The sequence below is a fragment of the Oryctolagus cuniculus genome, chromosome 16 (genome assembly GCF_964237555.1).
Source record: "Oryctolagus cuniculus chromosome 16, mOryCun1.1, whole genome shotgun sequence".
Classification (NCBI taxonomy): domain Eukaryota; kingdom Metazoa; phylum Chordata; class Mammalia; order Lagomorpha; family Leporidae; genus Oryctolagus; species Oryctolagus cuniculus.
Window position 1 is genome coordinate 12,730,402 of NC_091447.1, and position 21,661 is coordinate 12,752,062.

Sequence of the window (21,661 nt, forward strand, 5' to 3'; positions counted from 1 at the left end):
CTAATTGTTAATTTTATAACATTCTCTCCCCCACCGCTACACCATAGAGTATGATGTGTTATATGCCTCCTTTGATATCATACATCTGTATTTGCTCTGAAAAATGTTTGACAGCATTGTGAAGTCATTGAGTGTTTGCTTTTAGAAAATGGCATTTGTGCCGGCGCCGCGGCTCACTAGGCTAATCCTCCGCCTGCGGCTCCGGCACCCCAGGTTCTAGTCCTGGTTGGGGAGCCAGATTCTGTCGCGGTTGCCCCTCTTCCAGGCCAGCTCTCTGCTGTGGCCCGGGTGTGCAGTGGAGGATGGCCCAAGTACTTGGGCCCTGCACCCCATGGGAGACCAGGAGAAGCACCTGGCTCCTGGCTTCAGATCAGCGCGGTAAGCCAGCCATAGCGCCATTTGGGGGATGAACCAATGGAAAAGGAAGACCTTTCTCTCTGTCTCTCTCTCTCACTGTCCACTCTGCCTGTCAAAAAAAAAAAAAAATGGCATTTGTAACTTTAAGGAAATGTAATTGAAAAATGGGAGAAGTAGTGGTTAGTATCCGGTTTTCATTTTCCCAGAAATCATCTTTCCTTTTATTATTATTAATTGGAAAGAGAGAAAAAGAGAGATAGAGATATTTCATCCTCTGGCTCACTCCCCAAATGCCCACCACAGACAAGGGTAGGCTAGATCAAACCCTGGAGCCTGGAACTCAAGCCAGGCCTTCCCCATGGTGGGCAGGGACCCAAGTACTTTGCCATCACTTGGTGCCTACTGGAGTGAGCATTAGAAGGAAACTGGAATTAGAACCAGAGCCAGAACTCAAGGCCAGGCACAGTGGTATGGAATGCAAATGTCTCAAGTGGTTTCTTATTTATTTATTTGAGAGTTAGAGTTACAGGCAGTGAGAAGGAGAGACAGAGAGAAATGTCTTCCATCCGCTGGTTCGCTCCCCAAATGGCCACAACAGCCGGAGCTGCACCAATCCAAAGCCAGGAACCTGGAGCCTCTTCCAGGTCTTGCATGGGGGTGCAGGGGCCCAAGGACTTGAGCCATCTTCTGCTGATTTCCCAGGCCATACCAGAGAGCTAGATCGGAAGAGGAGCAGCCGGGAGGGACCAGAACCGGCACCCACATGGGATCTGGCACCACAGTCAGATTAACCTACTGCGCCACAGCGCCAGCCCTCCAAGTGGTTTCTTAACCACTGAATCAAATACCTGTTCTTGTTTGAATTATTTTTATAAGTTTTTTTTACATTTAATTGCCATTACAGTACACTGCACACATCAAAACACAGAATTTGAACACTTTGGGCATATATGTACACCGTGAAACCATCACTGCAGTGAAGATAAATCAATCAAGATTTTCATGATGTTTTTGTAACCACTCCATTCCAACTCTCTTCAATGCTCAGCAACCACTGATTTGTTTACTATCACTATATTTTAGTTCGTATTTTGTAGAATGTTCTATAAATGAAGTCATACAACAGGTAGTCCATTCTATATGGCTGACTTCACTCAGCATAATTGTTTTGAGACCAGCCCATGTTGGAATGCAGTTGGTGAGTAGTATTCCATTGTATGGTTATACCACAGTCTGTGCTAATTGGTACTAGTCCTCATATGAGTTATTTTTTTATAAAAAGACTTATTTATTTATTTGAGAGGCAGAGTTACAGACAGAGAGAGGGAGAGAGAGAAACAGGTCTTCCATCCACTGGTTTACTCCCCAGATGGTCGCAATGGCCAGAGCCAGGCCAATCCAAAGCCAAGAGCCAGGAGCTTCTTCCAGGTCTTCCACGTAGGTACAGGGGCCCAAGCACTTGGGCCATGTTCCACTGCTTTCCCAGGCCAATTGCAGACAGCTGGAATAGAAATGAAGCAGCTGGGACATGAACCAGCACCCATATGGGATGCTGGTGCCACAGGCAGAGGCTTAATTTACTAAGCCACAGTGCCGGCCCTGAGTTATTAGGTTTATTTCCAATTTTTGGATATCCCAGACCAAGCTGCTCTAAACATTCTTATGCAAAATGTTGCTGGACATGTGCTTTTATTTCTTTTAGGTTAATAGATACTCTTTGGATGGATCTTAGGCTGGGTGCATGTTTAACTTTTTAGTTAAGTGCCAAAGTATTTTTTGTTTTACATTTCTATCAGCAACATATGAGAACTTCAGCTATCCCACAAACATGTCCACACTTGGTGAATAGCCAGTCATTTTAATTTTAGCCCCCTGAAGAAGCAAGTGGTAGTAGTTCATTTAATCCATATTATCCTGAGGACTAATGATGTTAAGCAGTTTTAAGTGTCTTCTTTGTTAAAGTGTTTGTTCAGATATTTTGCCCATTGCTCAGTTGTGTTGCTTGCTCTTTATTGAGACTTCAGCATTCTTTATGTGGCAGATGGTGGCCTGCCTTGGTAAATGCTCTATATATAAACACTTGAAGATAACGTGCATTTTGCTGCTGTTGATTGTAGTGCTCTGTGAACATCTATTACTTCCAGTTAGTTGATATTTTTTTCATGTCTGCTTCATTCTTACTATTCCCTACTGAGGGTGCTGAGCATGTGATGGAGTCGTTAAGACATCACTTGAGATGCCCACATCCCACATTGGAGCACCTGGGTTGAGTCTTAGCTTCATTCATAATTCCAGCTTCCTGCTCCTGCACTCTCCCTGAGAGGCAGCAGTTGCTGGCTCGAGTACTTGGGTCCATGCCACGCACATGGGAGACCCAGAATGAGTTCCCACATCCTCTCTCTAGCCCGGCCCATTCCCAATCGTTGTGAATATTTGAGGGGTGAATCAACAGATGGGAGATCTCTGTATATCTGTCTGTCTATCTCTGTTTCTGTGTCTCTCTCTCTGCCTTTCAAAAATAAAATAAGTACATAAATAAATAATTTTTTAAAAAAAATGAGAAATGTTTAAAAAATAGGACTAAAAGTAAAGATTTTTTTTTTTTTGACAGGCAGAGTGGACAGTGAGAGAGAGAGACAGAGAGAAAGGTCTTCCTTTGCCGTTGGTTCACCCTCCAATGGCCGCCGCGGCCGCCGCGCTGCGGCCGGCGCACCGCGCTGATCCGATGGCAGGAGCCAGGAGCCAGGTGCTTTTCCTGGTCTCCCATGGGGTGCAGGGCCCAAGCACTTGGGCCATCCTCCACTGCACTCCCTGGCCACAGCAGAGAGCTGGCCTGGAAGAGGGGCAACCGGGACAGAATCCGGCGCCCCAACCGGGACTAGAACCTGGTATGCCGGCGCCGCTAGGCGGAGGATTAGCCTAGTGAGCCGCGGCGCCGGCCAAAGATTTATTTTAAAAAATATTAAGAGATATATTAAAATCTCCAACAGCTATTATTGATTCATAAAGTTTTCTTTTCAGTTATAGATCCATTTTGGGTCATATGTCTTGTAGCTCTGTTAATAGGTGAATAAGCACCTATTCCATTAATAGGTGAATAAGCATTTTGGATTGTTACATTTTCTTCATGAATTAACTCCATCATTAATAAATAAACACCTTTACTCTGGTTATATTCTTTGCTCTTTAAAGCACTTATATATCTACTCCATCTTTCTCTTACTTAATGTTAGCATGATATATACTTTTCCATCTTTCGATTCTTGGCCTGTTTGTGTATTTACATTCAAACTGTGTTTCTCATAGGTGGCATATACTCAGCTCTTGGATTTGTATTTGATCTGACAATTTCTAACTTTTAATTGCTATTTGAGAGTTCCAAAAACATACAATGGGTAAAAGATAGTCCGTTCAACAAATGGTGCTGAGAAAATTGGACAGTCACATGCAAAAGAATTGAGAATTTGACCCTCATTTTATACCATACACAAAAATCAACTTGAAATGGATTAAAGATTTAAATGTAAGTCCTGAAACTGTAAAACTCTTAGCAGAAAACAAGGGGAAATCTTCATGACATTGAGTTTAGCAATTATTTCTTGGATACGATACTGAAAGGACAAGCAAGAGAAGAAAAATAAGACAAGCAGAACTATATCAAGTGAGGCTTCCGTACAGCAAAGAGAACTACAGAATGAAAAGAAACGTACAACATGGAAGAAAGCATTTGGAAACCATATATCTGACAAGGGATTAAAGTTGAAAATATATAAGGAATTCCTACAAATCAATAGCAAAAATAATAAATGACAATAATAACAATCCAAGAAAAAATTGGCAAAAATCTTAAAAAGACATTACTCTAAAGAAGACATACAATGGACAACAGCTATATAAAAAGATTCTCAAGGCCAGCACTGTGGAATAGCAAGTTAAGTCACCGCCTGTAGCACCTGCCTCCCACTGGTTCAAGTCCCAGCAGCTCCACTTCCAATCCAGCTCCCTGTTTTTGTGCCTGGGAAAGCAGTGGAAGATGGTCCAAGTGCCTGGGTCCCTGCATCCTGGCCCAGCCTTGGCCATTGCAGCCATTTGGGGAGTGAACCCGCAGAATGGAAGACTTCACACATGCGTGCCTCTCCCTCTAATGCTGCCTTTCAAATAAATAAATCTATTTAAAAAAAAGATTCTCAACAGGAAAATGCAATTCCAAGTCATGATAATATATCTCCTCATATCTGTTAAAATGGCTATCATAAAAGATAATAGGGGCTGGTACTGTGGCATAATGGGTAGAATTGCCACCTCCATTGCCGGCACCCCATATGGGCACTGGTTCCAGTCCTGGCTGCTCCACTCCACTTCTCTCTGCTATGGCCTGGAAAAGCAGTGGAAGATGGCCCAAGTGCTTGGGCCCCTGCACCCACGTGGGAGTCCTGCAAGAAGCTCCTGGCTCCTGGCTTCAGATTGGCACAGCTCTGGCAGTTGCAGCCAACTGGGGAGTGAACCATCGGATGGAAGACCTCTCTCTCTCTCTCTCTCTCTCTCTCTCTCTGCCTTTCCTTCTCTGTGTAACTCTGACTTTCAAATAAATAAATAAATCTTTATAAAAAGATAATACAGATAAGTAAATAAGTATTGGCAAGGTTGTGGAAAAGGTAGAATCTTTCCACATTAATGACAGGAATGTAAAATGGGGCAGCCTCTATAGCAACCAATGCGTTCATAACACAAAGAACTAATAAATGTTTAACGTAATGTAAATGCTAATTATCTTTCTTTAATCATTGCGTATTGTGTGCATGCCATGAAAATACCACACTTATCTCATAAATATGCATGATTTCTATGCATACACTTAAAATTAAAATGTATTTATTTTTAAGATATATCGTGTTGAACAATATACCAGCCACAGAAGAGTATATAACTGCATGTATTCATTCATATATGGCACATTTAAAATATCAAAACTAATCTATGCAGTTAGGTGTCAGGGTGGTGTTTAGCTTTGGTGTGGGTAAGTGGTAAGAGCAATGGGTGGGGAGCAAGTGGTGGGTTTCTGGATTCTGTAATGATCAGTTTCTGGGTCTGAGTGCTATGAGCTGGGGGTTTTCAGTCTATGAAAATGCACTGAGTCGTACCCTTTAATGTGTATGCTTGTTCACATTTTTATGATCCTTGCAAAAAAATTAAACGCATATATGCCTTTGAATCTTTACCCAACTAGTTAAGTAATATCTCCATTTTATAGATGAAATGGTATGTGTAAGTTATTTCTTTAATTTGAGTTACTTTGCATAGCTATTAGGTGCCTCAGAAATGGTCTGTAGGCTCTTTTCACATTCCAAGATACAATGGGTTTACAAAGCCACCTATTTGGAATCTGATTAGCTCTCTGAGTCTCTTTTGGTTATAATCTCTGTTGACTTCCCTAATCTATAAAAGTTTCCAAATTTCTATATCCAAAGATGAGACTCTTTGATATTTTATATCACAAAAACAAAGTTTTCTTGAATAGTAGAAAAGTGGGATTTCTTCTACTAATTTTAGATTTATTGCCTGTACTTGTTTTCTGTAGGCGAGCAAAGGTCGGACTACAATCGTGGTAGCTCACCGACTTTCCACTGTCCGAAGTGCAGATCTGATTGTGACCATAAGGGATGGGACAGTGGTGGAAAGCGGAACACACGCTGACCTCATGGCAAAGCAAGGGCTATACTACTCACTTGCCATGTCACAGGTAATGTGCATGTCACTCGGTGTTTTCTCAGTGGGTTTCTTTTTAACTTTTCAGAAGTCCCAAATGACAAGTGTGAATTTCACAAAGTAATCAAGATTTGCCTAATACGAATATCAATAAGAGAAAATAATAATAGTCAAATTAACCCTATTTGAGATTTTCTTTAAAGACTACAACTCTAAGATCCTTCCTTAAGGTAACACAGCTTCATTCTTTATTACAATTAAACCAAAAATTCATAATTAAGTCTTAAGTTAGAACATTTCATGATGTAGAAGAAATAAAAATTATGTGTGGTATAAATGTATAAAAATTTTAAAACTTTTATTCCAAATTAGCTAGTATTTTTCAATTATCTAAAACTATGTCCATTCAGATGTCACCATACATTTTAATTATTAATACTCAATGAGCAACTATAATATTCTCAGTATTATATAGTCAGCATAACATAAATAATATATACATAAACCAGTAACTCTTTTTTTAAACTTGGAGACACTTGCTACCTGTAGCGTCAAGGTGAATCTACTTATAAGAATTCATGAAGGGGCTGGTGCTGTGGCGTAGTAGGTTAAACCTCCACCTGTGGGGCCAGCATCCCATATGGGCACCAGTTGGAGTCCCAGCTGCTCCTCTTCTGATCCAGCTCTCTGCTATGGCCTGGGGAAGCAGTGGAAGATGGCCCAAGTCCTTGGGCCCCTGCATCCGTGTGGAAGACCCAGAAGAAGCTCCTGGCTTCAGATGGGCTCAGCTCTGGCCATTATAGCCATTTGGGGAGTGAACCAGTGGATGGAAGAACTCTCTCTCTCTCCTTCTCTGTCCCTCTCTCTGTCTGTAACTCTGCCTCTTAAAAAAATCTTTGAAAAAGAAAAGAATTCATGAAGACCTCAAGTATTACAAAGTGAATGCTGCTAAGAACCCCTGAGAAGCAGCATAGCCAAGTGGCTAAGATGATGATCTCTTGAGTGGCAAGCTGACTCTGCCACTTAATAATTTTAGCATCATGAGCAAGTTAGTCAAATTCTCAGTGCCTCAGTTTCCTAATCACTAGCATGGAAGAAATAATAGCAACCCATTAATGAATTATTATGAATATTAAGTGGGGTAATTCACGTAAAGTGCTTAGAATTACTGTTGGCATAGTAGATTTTATTATATTATTACTAGCATTAGCATGATTCCATAAGACTTTTCAGAAAAGCTCACACCAGAGAGATTAATGTATAACTATTTTTCTGTTCTGTACACAATTTTTTACAGATGTATTCCTTTAATGAGCTTCTATGTGAAAATGAAATGCAAAGAGGTAGAAATATATGCACATCAAAACTTACTGCCATCGTTGTTATTTTATCTAGCAGCCTTCCCAAGGGTAGGAATTGTTGTTGACCTGGTAAAGCACCTTCCTTAAAAGATTTGTTATGAGAAGAGGTCACAGTTTTATTTTAAACTTGCCACAAAGTAAATAACCCCTGGGAGAAAAAAAAATAAAGCCAAATAAAATATCTCTTTCTTGGGAGAAAAATGTATAGGGAAAAAAAGGTGACAGCACAAAGGAGTGCCTGATTCCAGGTATCAGGAGAGTAGAAGGCCAGTTAAGGGTCCTTGTCGCTTTAAGCGACTGTTAAACTGTTGCTAAGCTTGTGGAGAACCTCAGTGAACCTGGAATGTCTTCCATGCAAGCACTGTCTTTGTGCACAGAAGTCTACACACATCTCTGCATCTCTACACCCTGAGCCTGGTCTGAGCCACTCCTCACTTCTCTCTCTCTTTCTCTGAAATATTTATTTATTTGTTTGAAAGGCAAAGTTACAGAGAGGGAGAGACACAGAGAGAGAGGGATCTTCCACCTGAATGGCAGCAATAATCAGGGCTGGGCCAGGCTGAGGCCAGGAGCCTGGAACTCCATCTGAGTCTCCCACCTGGGTGCAGGACCCCAAGTACTTGGGTCATCATGTGCTGCATTCCCAGGCACACTAGCGGAGAGCTGGATGGGAAGTGGAGCAGCCAAGACTTGAACCAGTGTCCACATGGGATGCTGGCGTTGCAGGTGGCGGCTTAACTGGCTATGCCACAATAGCAGCCCCCTTCCTTCTCTCTTATCCTCCCCTCTTGTTTCTCCTTGGAAGTCACAAATTTCCTCCCATCCCATGTGGATGAAGAGAGACGTTGCAGCTCCTTTACGTCACTCAAACTGGTCTTGTTTCTTGGAGGAATAAGATAAAGAAAAACGAGAGCTAAAGCAAACTGGTTTAGAACTTCATTCTGGTCTATAGTTTTAGGATACTTTGATTTCTAGAATTTCTTAATCTTTTTGAATTTTGTTTTTAAGGCATTTATTAATATATTAGATTCTCAGGGTCACAGTGAATGCATGATAATTACTATAAGACAATTCTCATCAATCTTCATGTTAATATTGCATTAATACAAACAGAACAGATCCCATGTCGTTCACAGATACAATTCCAATGATATAAGATACTTCCTCCCTCTTTCCCTCTCTACTTTCTCTTTTTCTCTTCCTTTCTTTCTGTCTTCTTTACTAATTTTTGAGCTAACATATTTTTAATTCATTATAGTCAAAAGCTTAATACTCCATTAAATAAAATAATTCAACAAATAAAAAGCAATAAGACCATATTTCCTTGGGAATATAGGCAAGGGTTATAAATAATAATCGAATGAAAAGATGTTCTTTTCACTCATATATACTAAATTTAAAAACAATCACAAATCATTAACACTACAATAGTATATCATATGATTTCTTATTGTTCAGGAACTGGCCAATCCATTTTGATTTTAAAAAAAAAATTTTTTGGGAGCCAGCGCTGTGGCACAACAGGTTAATGCCCTGGCCTAAAGCGCTGGCATTCCATATGGATGCCAGTTCTAGACCTGGCTGCTCTACTTCCAATCCAGCTCTCTGCTGTGGCCTGGGAAGGCAGTAGAAGCTGGCCCAAGTCCTTGGGCCCCTGCACTCATGTGGGATACCCGGAAGAAGCTCCTAGCCCCTGGCTTCGGATCGGCACAGCTCTGGCCGTTGTGGCAAATTGGGGAGTGAACCATGGCATAAAAGACCTCTCTCTGTCTCTCTTTCTCTCTCTCTCTCTTTGCCTCTCCTCTCTCTCTCTCTCTCTCTCTCTGCCTCTCCTCTCTCTCTCTCTCTCTCTGTAACTCTTTCAAATAAATAAATCTTCATAAATTTGTTTTTATTTGAGAGGAAGAGAGAGAGAGAGATCTGGTCTGCTGGTTCAGTTCCCAAATGCCAGCCATGGCCATGGCTGAGCTGAGACAAAACCCTGGAGTCGGAACCCCAGGAGCCACGAATGTGGATGGCAGGGATCCAACAACTTGAGCCATGGCCTCGTGCCTCCCAGTATGTGTATTAGCAGCAAACAGGAGTTAGGGATCAGAGGTGGGAATTGAACCCAGGCCTCAGATATGGAATGCAGATGTGTTAACCAGGGTCTTAACTGCTAAGCCAAATCCACCACCCACCCCGCCTCCCACCACCAGTTTTGCTTTTTAGGCAGTTTGGAAAGAACAGCAGCAGCAGGCCTGGAAATCCCTGCCTCAGGTCCAGGACCAGCCTCACGTATAAGCTCCTCGTTATACATCATAAATGTAACAGCTCTGGAAAAGGCCAGGAGGAAGGGATTAGAACGTGAACCCTGAGTCTCAAAAAGCCCCCTCCTTGCTGGTGTTCTAATTGTTTTGGATTAAGGCATTGCTTTCTCCAGCTAATTAGATAGGTTTTTAGAAAAGAAAGTACCATGAGCTACTGCCGGTCAAGTAAGCTATCAGTCATTAATATTTTAGTAGAAGTTAGACTTAGTAGCTCTCAGTCAAACGGAAAAACTGTGCAGCAAGAATTACACAAGAAAATGCTGTTTCCTATAGCAAAGGCAGTGACCGCTTTAAAGGAAGACCTGATAAAATTCCCTTGTGTTTTTAAGGCGTCATCCTAACAGCAACCTTGTGCCCTCCTCATTTCAGGATATTAAAAAAGCTGACGAGCAGCTGGAGTCAAGGCCATGTTCTTTGGGCAGAAATGCCAGCCCTGCTCCTCTGTGCTCGACACATAGCATCAAGCCAGATGTTACCGAGAGCTCTGAGGACTCCACCCCTTATAAACAGGTAATGACGCGGCCATGAGCAAGTTCTGTCCATGTGTCCCCCAGTTTTGATTTGGTCCTCATAAAATTCAGAATGCATTTATGAGAAGACATCACTATAGCAGTAAGTTCACAAAACACGTCTTTTCCAAACTCCACTCTAGCATCCCTGTGACCCCCTAAGAAGGAGGCTGCCCTATGAGACTGCATTTATGTCAGAGGTCCTTGTAGAGACAAAAATATCTCATGAGACTGTTGCATTACATTCCTCAGAAGGATCCACGGGCCAAACTAAGGCCTCAGGAAGTGGGGTACAGACGTACAAACGAGGTTCAAGATGGACTTTTGTTTTTTTATTCAAGAGGTAGAGAAACAGAAGCAGACAGACAGATTTGTCTGCTTGCAGTGACCAGTACTGGGCACAAAGTGGGAGCTGGGAATTCAACGTGGGTCTTCCCAGTTACTCATGTCATCAGCTGCTATCCCCCAGAGCCCGCATTAGCAGGAAGCAGGGGGGCACAGCCAGGAATCCAAGCCAGATACTCCAAGCTAGTACGTGGGCATCTTCACTGGCTTCGCCTCCAGAGGATGCCTGAAACTCCAGATAGGACCCAACCCCACATGTAGTATGTTCTTTCCTATTCATAAATACCAATGATAAAGCTGAATTTATAAATTAGATGCAACACAAGATTAACAAAAATAGCTAGCAATAAAATAAAACAATTTTAACAATATATGAGTACCATGAAAACAAAAGTTATGTAGGGTTTCATTGAAGAAAGCAGGAAGGAAAGAGTTGCATGCATCACCCCTCCCCCAACTCCAAGGAATGCAGTGTGGAGAGACTACTCCTGCTTGGGAGAGGGCAAGCAAACCTCAATGCCAGGCCCACCTTAAGTCAGTGGGCTGAGTCTACTTGGTCCCTGCCCCCAGGCCTTTAACCCATGGAGTGAATATTTGGAGCCTCCACAGTCTGGTGGTCTCTGGGCACCCCTTCCTCAACTGCCAGCAGAAAGCAAAACCCCAAACCCTATAGAGAGGCAGAGAAAGGGAGCTTAGGATCACACGATGTAGCTAAAAGCCAAGCCTACTGCACCAAGACCTAGAACCTGTAGAACCTGATAAAGCCCAAAGGCCTCTACCACCCAGCTGGTGTTCACAAACTGAGTCACTAGATCTCCCCAAACATCAGGCACACACTTAAACTCTAGTGGTTGTTCTCAATTTGGTGTGTGTTACTGTCGGCCTCAGGTGGGCCTGGTAGATACTCCCAGGACTTTTTGGGGACCAGGGACTGTGGGACCTAGGTGTGATCAGCCTGGGGCCAATCTGGGTGCTGAAGTACCCCAATGTTGAGCAGACAGCAGGGGACCAACGCACTGTGTCCTGGAATGCAGTGCTGGACTGTTAAATCCCAATGCTGGGCAGATCCTAAGTTTCCAGGCCCAGGTGGATGGAGCTCTGGACTTGCCCCAATGTCAGGCAGGGAGACACATTTGTTTTGGTATATAGCACCATCAGCCTCTTGTGGGCCCAGAGTGCACCCACAAGATTGCACAGGCCCTGGTGACAGTGACACCCAGGGGTGACAACCTAGGGCTTGCCTGAGTGACAGGAGCTGCCTCTTTTACGCCTCCTACAACCTCAGGAAGACAGAAAGGAATCACAGGATTGCTCGGGAACTCAGTGCCAGGCTGATGAAACCCCGCGGTGAGCAGATACTAATGGTCCCTGACACCAGACCCCAGTGCCTGAAGTGTCTGGACCTATTTCAGTGCCCAGTGGAGTCCCACGGTCCTGGTTGAGCAATCTTATACCCCAGCATCACCAGTGGATGACAGGTGCAACATCAAGCAGTGAGCTCCCCTCAACAGCAGACAGAGGACAGCACAGCTCTGCACAGGAGCATACGGCTTAGAAGTTCAGGGCAGCCACAGATGAAGCTGGATTACTAAAGCTAATTCTTCAATGAGCAGATGACAACATACTCCAGGCATCAAGAACTCCCAGAGAACCACATCATCCAAAGAACAAAATAAGGTGCCAGAAGCCAACCATTTAGGAAATGAAATTTCAAAATGCTCAGATGAAGATTTCAAACAGGCTATTGTAAAGAAAACCAGCGAGGTTCAGGAGGAGAATATGGAGAGAGGATTCAAGAAGCTGGCGCTGTGGCGTAGTGGGTAAAGTCACCGCCTGCAGTGCCAGCATCCCATATGGGCACCAGTTCGAGTCCCAGCTGCTCCACTTCTGATCCAGCTCTCTGCTATGGCTTGGGAAAGCAGCAGAAGATGGCTTGAGTCCTCAGGCCCCTGCACCCGTGTGGGAGACCCAGAAGAAGCTCCTGGCTCCCGGCTTCGGATCAGTGCAGCTCCAGCCGTTGCAGTCAATTGGGGAGTAAATTTGCTGTGGTGTAGCAGGTAAGGCAGAAGACTCACTGGACAGAATAACTACACCAACAAATACAGAGTGCCCCAATATTGTAAACATGATGTGTAAAGTATTTATATCTTTACTGTGAATACTAAAACAGAGTATAATTACTATGCTAAAATGTTAAGAGGCAGGCTGTATGGAAAGAAGTTAAATGCAGCATCAAAAACTCAAAATGTGAGAGCACAGATGTAGAATGCTTTATCAGAATTTCTTGTATCTTTGGTTTTTGTTTGTCATTTTTCTTATTTTTATAACCAATGTTAAGTTGTTATCATTTCAAAATAGCTTATTATAGCCAAAAGAAGTTTTTTGCAAGTTTCATGGTATCCACAAAGCAAAAACTATGCATAGACTTACCAAAAGCAATAAGCAAGGAATCCAAGTACACTACTAGATAAAAATTACTCAGCAACAAATGAAGATTGTAACTTGGGGGCAAAGAAAGAGATTATAATAAAAATATAAAACAAATATCAAATTGACAGAAGTAAGGCCTTACATATCAATGATCAACTTAAATGTCAGTAGACTCAATTTTCTAATTAAAAGTTACAGAGTGACCAAATGGATTGAAAAAAATGCAACTCAACTGCACTCTTTTAAAAAAATTTATTTATTTGAAAGGCAGAGTTACAGAGAGACAGAGACAGCAAGAGAGAGAAAGAGGTCTTCCATCTACTGGTTCACTCCCCAAATGGTCACAATGGCCAGAGCTGTGCCCATCAGAAGCCAGGAGCCAGGAGCCCCCTCCAGGTCTCCCACATGAGTGCAGGGGCCTAATGACTTGGGCCATCTTTTACTGCTTTCCCAGACTATAGCATAGAGCTGGATCACAAGTAGAGCAGCTGGGACTTGAACCAGCGCCCATATGGGATGCTGGCACTGCAGGCGGCAGCTTTATGTACTACACTACAGTGCCAGCCCCTCAACAGCACTCTTACAAGAAACATTCTTCGGGCCGGCGCCGCGGCTCACTAGGCTAATCCTCCGCCTAGCGGCGCCGGCACACTGGGTTCTAGTCCTGGTCGGGGCGCCGGATTCTGTCCCGGTTGCCCCTCTTCCAGGCCAGCTCTCTGCTGTGGCCAGGGAGTGCAGTGGAGGATGGCCCAGGTGCTTGGGCCCTGCACCCCATGGGAGACCAGGAAAAGCACCTGGCTCCTGGCTGCTGCCATCGGATCAGCGCGGTGCGCTGGCCGCAGCGCGCCGGCCGCGGCGGCCATTGGAGGGTGAACCAACGGCAAAGGAAGACCTTTCTCTCTGTCTCTCTCTCTCACTGTCCACTCTGCCTGTCAAAAAATAAAAAAATAAAGGTAATCTTACAAGAAACATTCTTCACCTTAAGGACACAGATAGACCAAAGGTAAAAGGATGGAACCAGGTTGCCCTCGCTGGTGGAAAGCAAAAGAAAATAGAAGTACCCATACTTCTATCTGATAAGATAGATCTGAATTCAAAAGTGCCGGCACACCGGGTTCTAGTCCCGGTCGGGGCGCCGGCTTCTGTCCCGGTTGCCCGTCTTCCAGGCCAGCTCTCTGCTGTGGCCAGGGAGTGCAGTGGAGAATGGCCCAAGTGCTTGGGCCCTGAACCCCATGGGAGACCAGGGGAAGCACCTGGCTCCTGCCTTTGGATCAGCGCGGTGTGCCGGCCGGAGCGCGCCAGCCGTGGCGGCCATCGGAGGGTGAACCAACGGCAAAAGGAAGACCTTTCTCTCTTTCTCACTATCCACTCTGCCTGTCAAAAAAAAAAAAAAAAAAAAAAAGGGGGACAAAAAGAGACCAGGAAGAAGGCCATTATATAATGCTGAAAGGTTCAATGTTATAAAAGGAAATAACACTTGTAAATACATATACATCCAATTTTGAAACACCCATATACATGAAACAAATATTGGAAGTGGCTGCTCCACTTCCAATCCAGATGTAAAGGGAGAAATAGACTCCAATACAATAAATAGAAGGAGAATTTAACACTCCAGTTTCAGAAATGGACAGGTCATATCGACAGAAAATTAACAACGAAACAGCAGAGTTAAATTACACCCTAGATCAACTGGACCCAACAGTTGCAGACTACACATTCTTCTCAATAGCACATGCAATATTTTCCAGGATATATGGTAGGTTACCAAAAAAGTCACAACAAATTTAAAAGTATAGAAATCATATCAAATTTCTTTTCTAACTGTAGTGCAATAAAACTAGAAATCAATAATAAGAAAAATGTTGTAAGCGACACAAATACATGGAAATTAAAAAACTTGCTCCTGTACAACCAATGGATTAAGAAGAAATCAAGGAATAAATTTAAAAATTTCTTCAAGCAAATGAAAATGGAAATACAGTGTACCAAAAACCTATAGGATACAGCAAAAGTAGTACTAGGAGAGATGTTTATAGAATCAATGTCTGCATTGAGAAAAAAGATGGAAACCTCAAATAAGCAATTTAGCTCTCTATACTTCAAGAAACCAAAAATATAAGAACAAATCAAATCCAAAATTAGAAAGAAATAGTAAAAGAGCACAAATGAATGATAGATTAACAAAACAATACAAATAAGTCAATGAAAGAAAGAGGGTGTTCTTTGAAAAGATAAACAAAACTGATAAAGTCTTATCTAGACTAACCAAGAAAAAAAAGAGAGAAGTTTCAAGTACATAGAATTAGAGCTAAAAATGGACACATTCTCACTGACATCACAGAAATACAATTGTTACTCATTACTATGAACTACATGGCCACAAATCAAATAACCTAGAAAAAAATAGAAAACGTCTTGGACACATAGCTTACCAAGACTGAATCATAGGAAATAGAATATCTAAACAGACCATCAGTGAGCAGTAAAATTGAATCAGTAATAATAATAATTTTTAAAAATCTCATATTGAAGAAAAGCCTAGGACCAGATGGCTTCATTGCTGAATTCTACTGAACATTTAAAGAAGAATTAACACTAATCTTTCTTAAATTATTTCAAAAAACAGAGGAGGAAGGAATTCTTCCAAATTTATTCTATGAGGCCTACATTACATTGATGGCAAAATCAGACAAGGATATGACAACATCACAAAAATGTTCATGTATATCTGCTACCCAACAGAGTAAAAGGCACAAAGTCCAGCTTCCCATCAGAAATCATCAGATGAGGGCTGTCGCTGTGGTACAGCAAGTTAAGCTACCACCTGCAGTGCCAGCATCCCATATGGGCGCCGGTTCAAGTCCGGCTGCTCCACTTCTAATCCAGCTTTCTGCTAATGCATTTGGGAAAGCGAAAGCAACGGAAAATGGCCCAACTCCTTGGGCCCCTGCACCCATGTAGGGGATCCAGATGAAGCTCCTGGCTTCGGATCGGCTCAGCTCTAGATATTGTGGCCATTTAGGGAGTGAACCAGTAGATGGAAGATTCTTTCTTTCTCTCTCTCTCTCTGTCTCTCTCTCTCTCTCTCCCCCCACCCCCCCTGCCTTTCTGTAACTCTGTCTTTCAAATAAATAAATCTTAAAATAAATCCTCAGGTGAATGGACTCATCATGCCATAAGTGAGAGGAGATGCTGGTTCATGCAACAGAGTGGCTAAATCTCAAAATAATTATGCTCAACGAAAGAGCTAGATGAAAACGCATACATAATATATGATTCCGTTTATATAAAATTCAAGAAAATACAAACGAATTGGCAGGACAGGAGGTAGGTCAGTGGTTGCAGAGGGAAGGGCTGGCAATGGAGAAGGGTGGGAGAAAAACATGACAAAAGCAGGAGAAACCTGAGGGTGATTTTCACATTCATTATCTTGACTGGGGTGATGGTTACACAGGTGTTCAGTTACTCCCAAACTTACCAATACATGAGATGGTGTGTTTTGCATATGTATAGTTAGTTGTATGAAAATAAGGCTCTGGGCCGGCGCCGCGGCTCAATAGGCTAATCCTCTGCCTTGCGTCGCCGGTACACGGGGTTCTAGTCCCGGTCGGGGTGCCGGATTCTGTCCTGGGTGCTCCTCTTCCAGGCCAGCTCTCTGCTGTGGCCCGGGAGTGCAGTGGAGGATGGCCCAAGTCCTTGGGCCCTGCACCCCATGGGAGACCAAGAGAAGCACCTGGCTCCTGCCTTCGGATCAGCGCAGCGCACCAGCCACGGCGGCCATTGGAGGGTGAACCAACGGCACAGGAAGACCTTTCTCTCTGTCTCTCTCTCTCACTATCTACTCTGCCTGTCGAAAGAAAGGAAGGAAGGAAGGAAGGAAGGAAGGAAGGAAGGAAGGAAGGAAGGAAGGAAGGGAGGAAGAAAGAAGAAAAGAAAGAAAATAAGGCTCTGAAATACATAAGATTAAACTTTAAATTCTCTAGGAATTTGTCTTATGACTTTTTACATCTCTGTTATCTCTTTATAAAATCCCTATTTCATATTTTTGTATTAGATTACCTTAAAATATGTTATGAGCTGTAATAGATTCAGGTAACGTGGAATCTTTCTTAATTTTGTTCAGTTTTTCATTTTGTTTTTTAGCTTATTTCTTATTTTATTCCTGTATCTTATTTTATTCTTTCCCAGATTGAAAACACTATTTAAGAGATACCCATTTTTAAGCCTGTAAATGTCTATTTTTCCAGAAGTGAAGGACATTTCTAAAGGATCTCTGTAATTCAGATTATTCTACAGGACCAAGATGCACCTCCCCTCCCCCTCTCCATTTTATGGCTCTGTAGTTCATTGGTGACATTTCCCGAGACACGCTATGCCTTGATTTCATTATAAAATGAGATAACTCTGTAAAGCATTTAGCTTGGCTTTCAGTGCTCAACAAAACTTGGTGCACAACTTTTTAAACTGCTTAACATTCTTTTGGACAGTCACCTCACTGACAAGTGAGCTCTTCAGTGATGATGAGCGTCAGGAAATTTCAAGCTGAAATATGAGAGATACGCTCAAATTATTAGACAACCTAGTAAAACTGTGGTGTAGCTACTCTGGAAACAGAATTGAAAGGTTTTGGAATTTTTAAAAGATAGATTGTTTTAAAAATAACAGAGTTTGCATTGTAGTTGCCAGACTAAGATTGCAGCAAGAATTATAAACTACTTCATAGTCTTTCCTGAGGAATTCTCTGGCTATCAGCTTTATAAATGTCAGTTCTTTAGGAGTGAATGTCACGAGGACGTTTTGTTTTGTTTTGTTTTGTTTTTATTTATTTTTTTGACAAGCAGAGTGGACAGTGAGAGAGAGAGAGAGAGAGAAAGGTCTTCCTTTGCCGTTGGTTCACCCTCCAATGGCCGCCGCGGCACTGATCCGAAGGCAGGAGCCAGGTGCTTCTCCTGGTCTCCCATTGGGGTGCAGGTTCCAAGGACTTGGGCCATCCTCCACTGCACTCCCTGACCACAGCAGAGAGCTGGCCTGGAAGAGGGGCAACCGGGACAGAATCCGGCGCCCCGACCGGGACTAGAACCTGGGATGCCTGCGCCCGCAGGCGGAGGATTAGCCTAGTGAGCCACGAGGACGTTTTAACGGTCAAAACACCGAATAGTTCACTGCCACTTCTCTGTTCAAAATAGTTACTCGTCACAAAGTCATTCACAAGACTATTTCAAGTTTCTGAAAATAATTCACTACAAGTGCCAAACAAGAGCAGGGAGAGAATTACTGTGACCACTAACTCCCTAAGTCAACCTCCGCATAGCCCAGGAAGGACTGGCAAATACCAGTGTGGTGACCTGTCTTGTGCTTTCTCGGTGGAAGTCCTGGGATTCTGTGTAATATAACCCTTCCTCTCTAATAACTCAGCAGGAGCAATGTCTGCTAACATTTATTGGGTGCTTAGAGGTGGTAACTACTGGGTTATGCTTAATTCTAAAAATAACCCTATAAAATAGGGACCGAATGCATCCTCCCCGAAAAGATGAAGAAACCAAATAATATGCTCAGGTATTGCAGTATTTTATTTGTAAATAGGAACCCCCAAATAAGCTTTTAACCAACATGGTAGAACACTATTTTTGTAAAGAAATCATGAAACTCAGGGCAGGCATTTGGCCTACTGGTTAAAATACAAGTTAAGATGCCTACATTCCAAATTGGAGTATCTGGGTTAGAGTCCTGGCTCCACTCCCAACTTCAGCTTCCTCCTAACGCACATCCTGAGAGGCAGCAGATTATGGCTCAAGTAATAAAGTCACTGCCAACCTAGTCTGGACCCAGACTGATTCCCAGCTCCTGGGTTTGGTCTGGCCCATCTCTGGCCATACAGGCATTGGAGTAGTGAACCAGCAGATGGAAGATTCCTCCCTCTCTCTCTCTCTCTCTCTGCCCCTTCCATCCCTCCCTCACAAATAAATTTTTTAAAAAATTAAGAAATTATGAAAATAGAAAACATTCAAGTTTAACTCCTAGTAAATCTTCTGGCTTTTGTATTTTCTCTGTTTAATTATAGATTTATCTTCTCCTAGAATGTTATATTCAGACTGGTTTAACTACAATACAAAATATACCCATTATTTTTTCCATTTTTTTTTTTAGGTAAGAAAACATATAAGCTAACTTATACTTTTATAACGATAGCAATTGAATGAAATGCAAAATTATGATACTACACGAATAGTCACTTTGACATAAGACTATTTTATGTTTGGGCTCATCGTTAGTAATTTGGGCAGTGTCGCTCCCCCTCTTCGTGGAGGAACGACACTAAACCCTGCCTAGGTTTCCTATCCGAGTCACAGCACCATTATGTCGCTCCCCCTCTTCATGGAGGAACGACACAGGACCCTGCGCTGTTCTTTTGTCTGCTCGGCCCTCCCCGGGTTTGCTGCTGGTTCTTCCCGGGTTGGCTACTGACCCTCCCACCTCCGTGGAAGGGCGATTCCCCCTAGCCACTTTCCCCACTTCCGCGGGGGAGCGGCACACCGCCGGCCGGCTCTCTCGGGGGCTGCACAGGTGTTCCTCTTAGATGTTCCTGGTGCATGTTGTCTCTCTCCTCCTTTATAGTCCTCTTCCACCAATCCCAACTCTGCTACCCACATGCCGAGTATGCTGCTCTCCTCCAATCAGGAACAGGTCCTGCTGCTTATTGGTTGAACTGGAGGCAGCTGCGCAGAAGTTGTTACTCCCTTCTCAGCGCCATATTGTGGGAGAGCAGATGCATAGAATAAGTCTTAATTCCAGTAACAGTCTAGTCCGAGTTGCTCCCCACAGGGCAGTGAAATTTTTCTAAGAAAACTTTCTGCTCTGATAGTTGATATTTTACATTTTAGTTCTGTTTATGGTTGGTTAACTTTTCTAGGTTTCACTATGCTTATAAAGCAGGGTTTTTAACTGTGATGTTCTTATTTATAGACAAGTCTTCCCGAAGTTTCTCTATTAAAAATTTTTAAATTAAACAAATCCGAATGGCCTTTTGTGGTTCTGGGGACACTGGCTTCTGTTCTCAATGGAACTGTTCATCCCATATTTTCCATCATCTTTGCAAAAATTATAACTGTAAGTAAAACTAATTTACTCATATTTTGAGCAGTTTTGCAGAAGGGATAGCCTGGAAGAGCTGACTTGTTGCCCTCTGATGAGCGAGGGGTAAAAGGTGGGATTTCTGTGGTTGCCCCTGGTGTGGGATGCACAGTGGAAAGTTAACCAGTGTTCTCAGTGATAAGCCCATATCCACTGTGCAGTGTTCCGCTGCGTCTGTCAACTGGGCAACCAATAAAGAAATCGCTTTGTATTCTAATTTTAACTCCATTTCTATATCAGCATTCCAAAGCACAGAAGAAGCAATAAAGTTGACAAATCCAATCACTCTCTATTCAACTCATCGGGGCAGTGGCAATTTTTTATTACCAGCCAGGGAGAGGAAATAAGTTTGAGATGTGCCAAAGGACCCAGGATTGGTGGTAGATTCAAGAGCTGTCCTAGATCCGTGTTCAGTCTCCAGGCTCCCTGATTTGTACAGCTGCCTTTTGTCAATCTGAACACCGGTGTGCATTTAATTCCTAATTTTCAATTTGTAGAGGCGTATGTCAAGGTCTCACATTGCCAACTATAGGCTAAGTAGAGGAATAGTCAGAAATTCAAGTTATGAGGAATAGTAATTCAAGCTGGTGGTTCTCTGAAAATATACTGTTAGAACAGCATAGCAATGATTCATTCGTTTGACCTGATATTTATATAGTTCAAGTGGGATAACTTAAAGGAAATTACTTTTTAACAAATGTAATGAATGCAGACAATGGAATAACAGTGCACTTTTTTTTCTCGCAGAAATGTGTGTGTACTCTTACTCTCAGGTTGAAATTCATCCAAAAATCCTGATGCATACAATCGTTGTAGTTGCTTTTCTGTTTCTTTTATATCTTCCTGCAAACACTAATGAGGGGAAAAAAAACTATTCTTTTTCAGATGTTTGAACATGATGACAAAACCGCACTGAAGCATGATGCAGAAATTTATTCCATGATATTTGTCATATTGGGTCTCGTTTGCTTTGTCAGTTATTTCATGCAGGTAATCTTTTAATAAATTGAACAAGTGTAAGCATGATGACTCATCCCCTCTGGGTTAAAAATCTAATAACTAAATGTTACAAGAAAATGGAAAAAAGATCTCAGAATAAATGTTGGTTTCTTTCCTGTTTTCCAGGGATTATTTTATGGCAGAGCAGGGGAGAATTTGACCTTGAGATTACGACACTTGGCATTTAAAGCTATGTTGCATCAGGTCAGTGCGTTTGGTTGACTTTTTCTTATTTAAAACTTGTTGTGGGGCTGGCACCATGGCTCACTAGGCTAATCCTCTGCCTGCGTCGCCGGCACACCGGGTTCTAGTCCCGATCGGGGCACCAGATTCTGTCCCGGTTGCTCCTCTTCCAGGCCAGCTCTCTGCTGTGGCCCAGGAGTGCAGTGGAGGATGGCCCAAGTGCTTGGGCCCTGCACCCGCATGGGAGACGGAAGCACCTGGCTCCTGGCTTCGGATCGGCGCAGCGCTGGCCGCAGCAGCCATCTGGGTGGTGAACCAACGGAAGGAA

General features: G+C 42.9%; 1 protein-coding gene across 1 annotated transcript in view; it reads left to right on the forward strand.

The window, feature by feature from the left end:
* ABCB5 (ATP binding cassette subfamily B member 5) overlaps positions 1–21,661 on the forward strand; it is a 122,065-nt gene that overhangs the window by 50,299 nt on the left and 50,105 nt on the right. Inside the window, exons 15-19 of the mRNA XM_051852797.2 lie at positions 5,936–6,097; positions 10,103–10,243; positions 19,984–20,127; positions 21,037–21,141; positions 21,277–21,354. Of these exons, the coding sequence (XP_051708757.2) occupies positions 5,936–6,097; positions 10,103–10,243; positions 19,984–20,127; positions 21,037–21,141; positions 21,277–21,354 (630 nt within the window). The remainder of the gene's footprint in view (positions 1–5,935; positions 6,098–10,102; positions 10,244–19,983; positions 20,128–21,036; positions 21,142–21,276; positions 21,355–21,661) is intronic.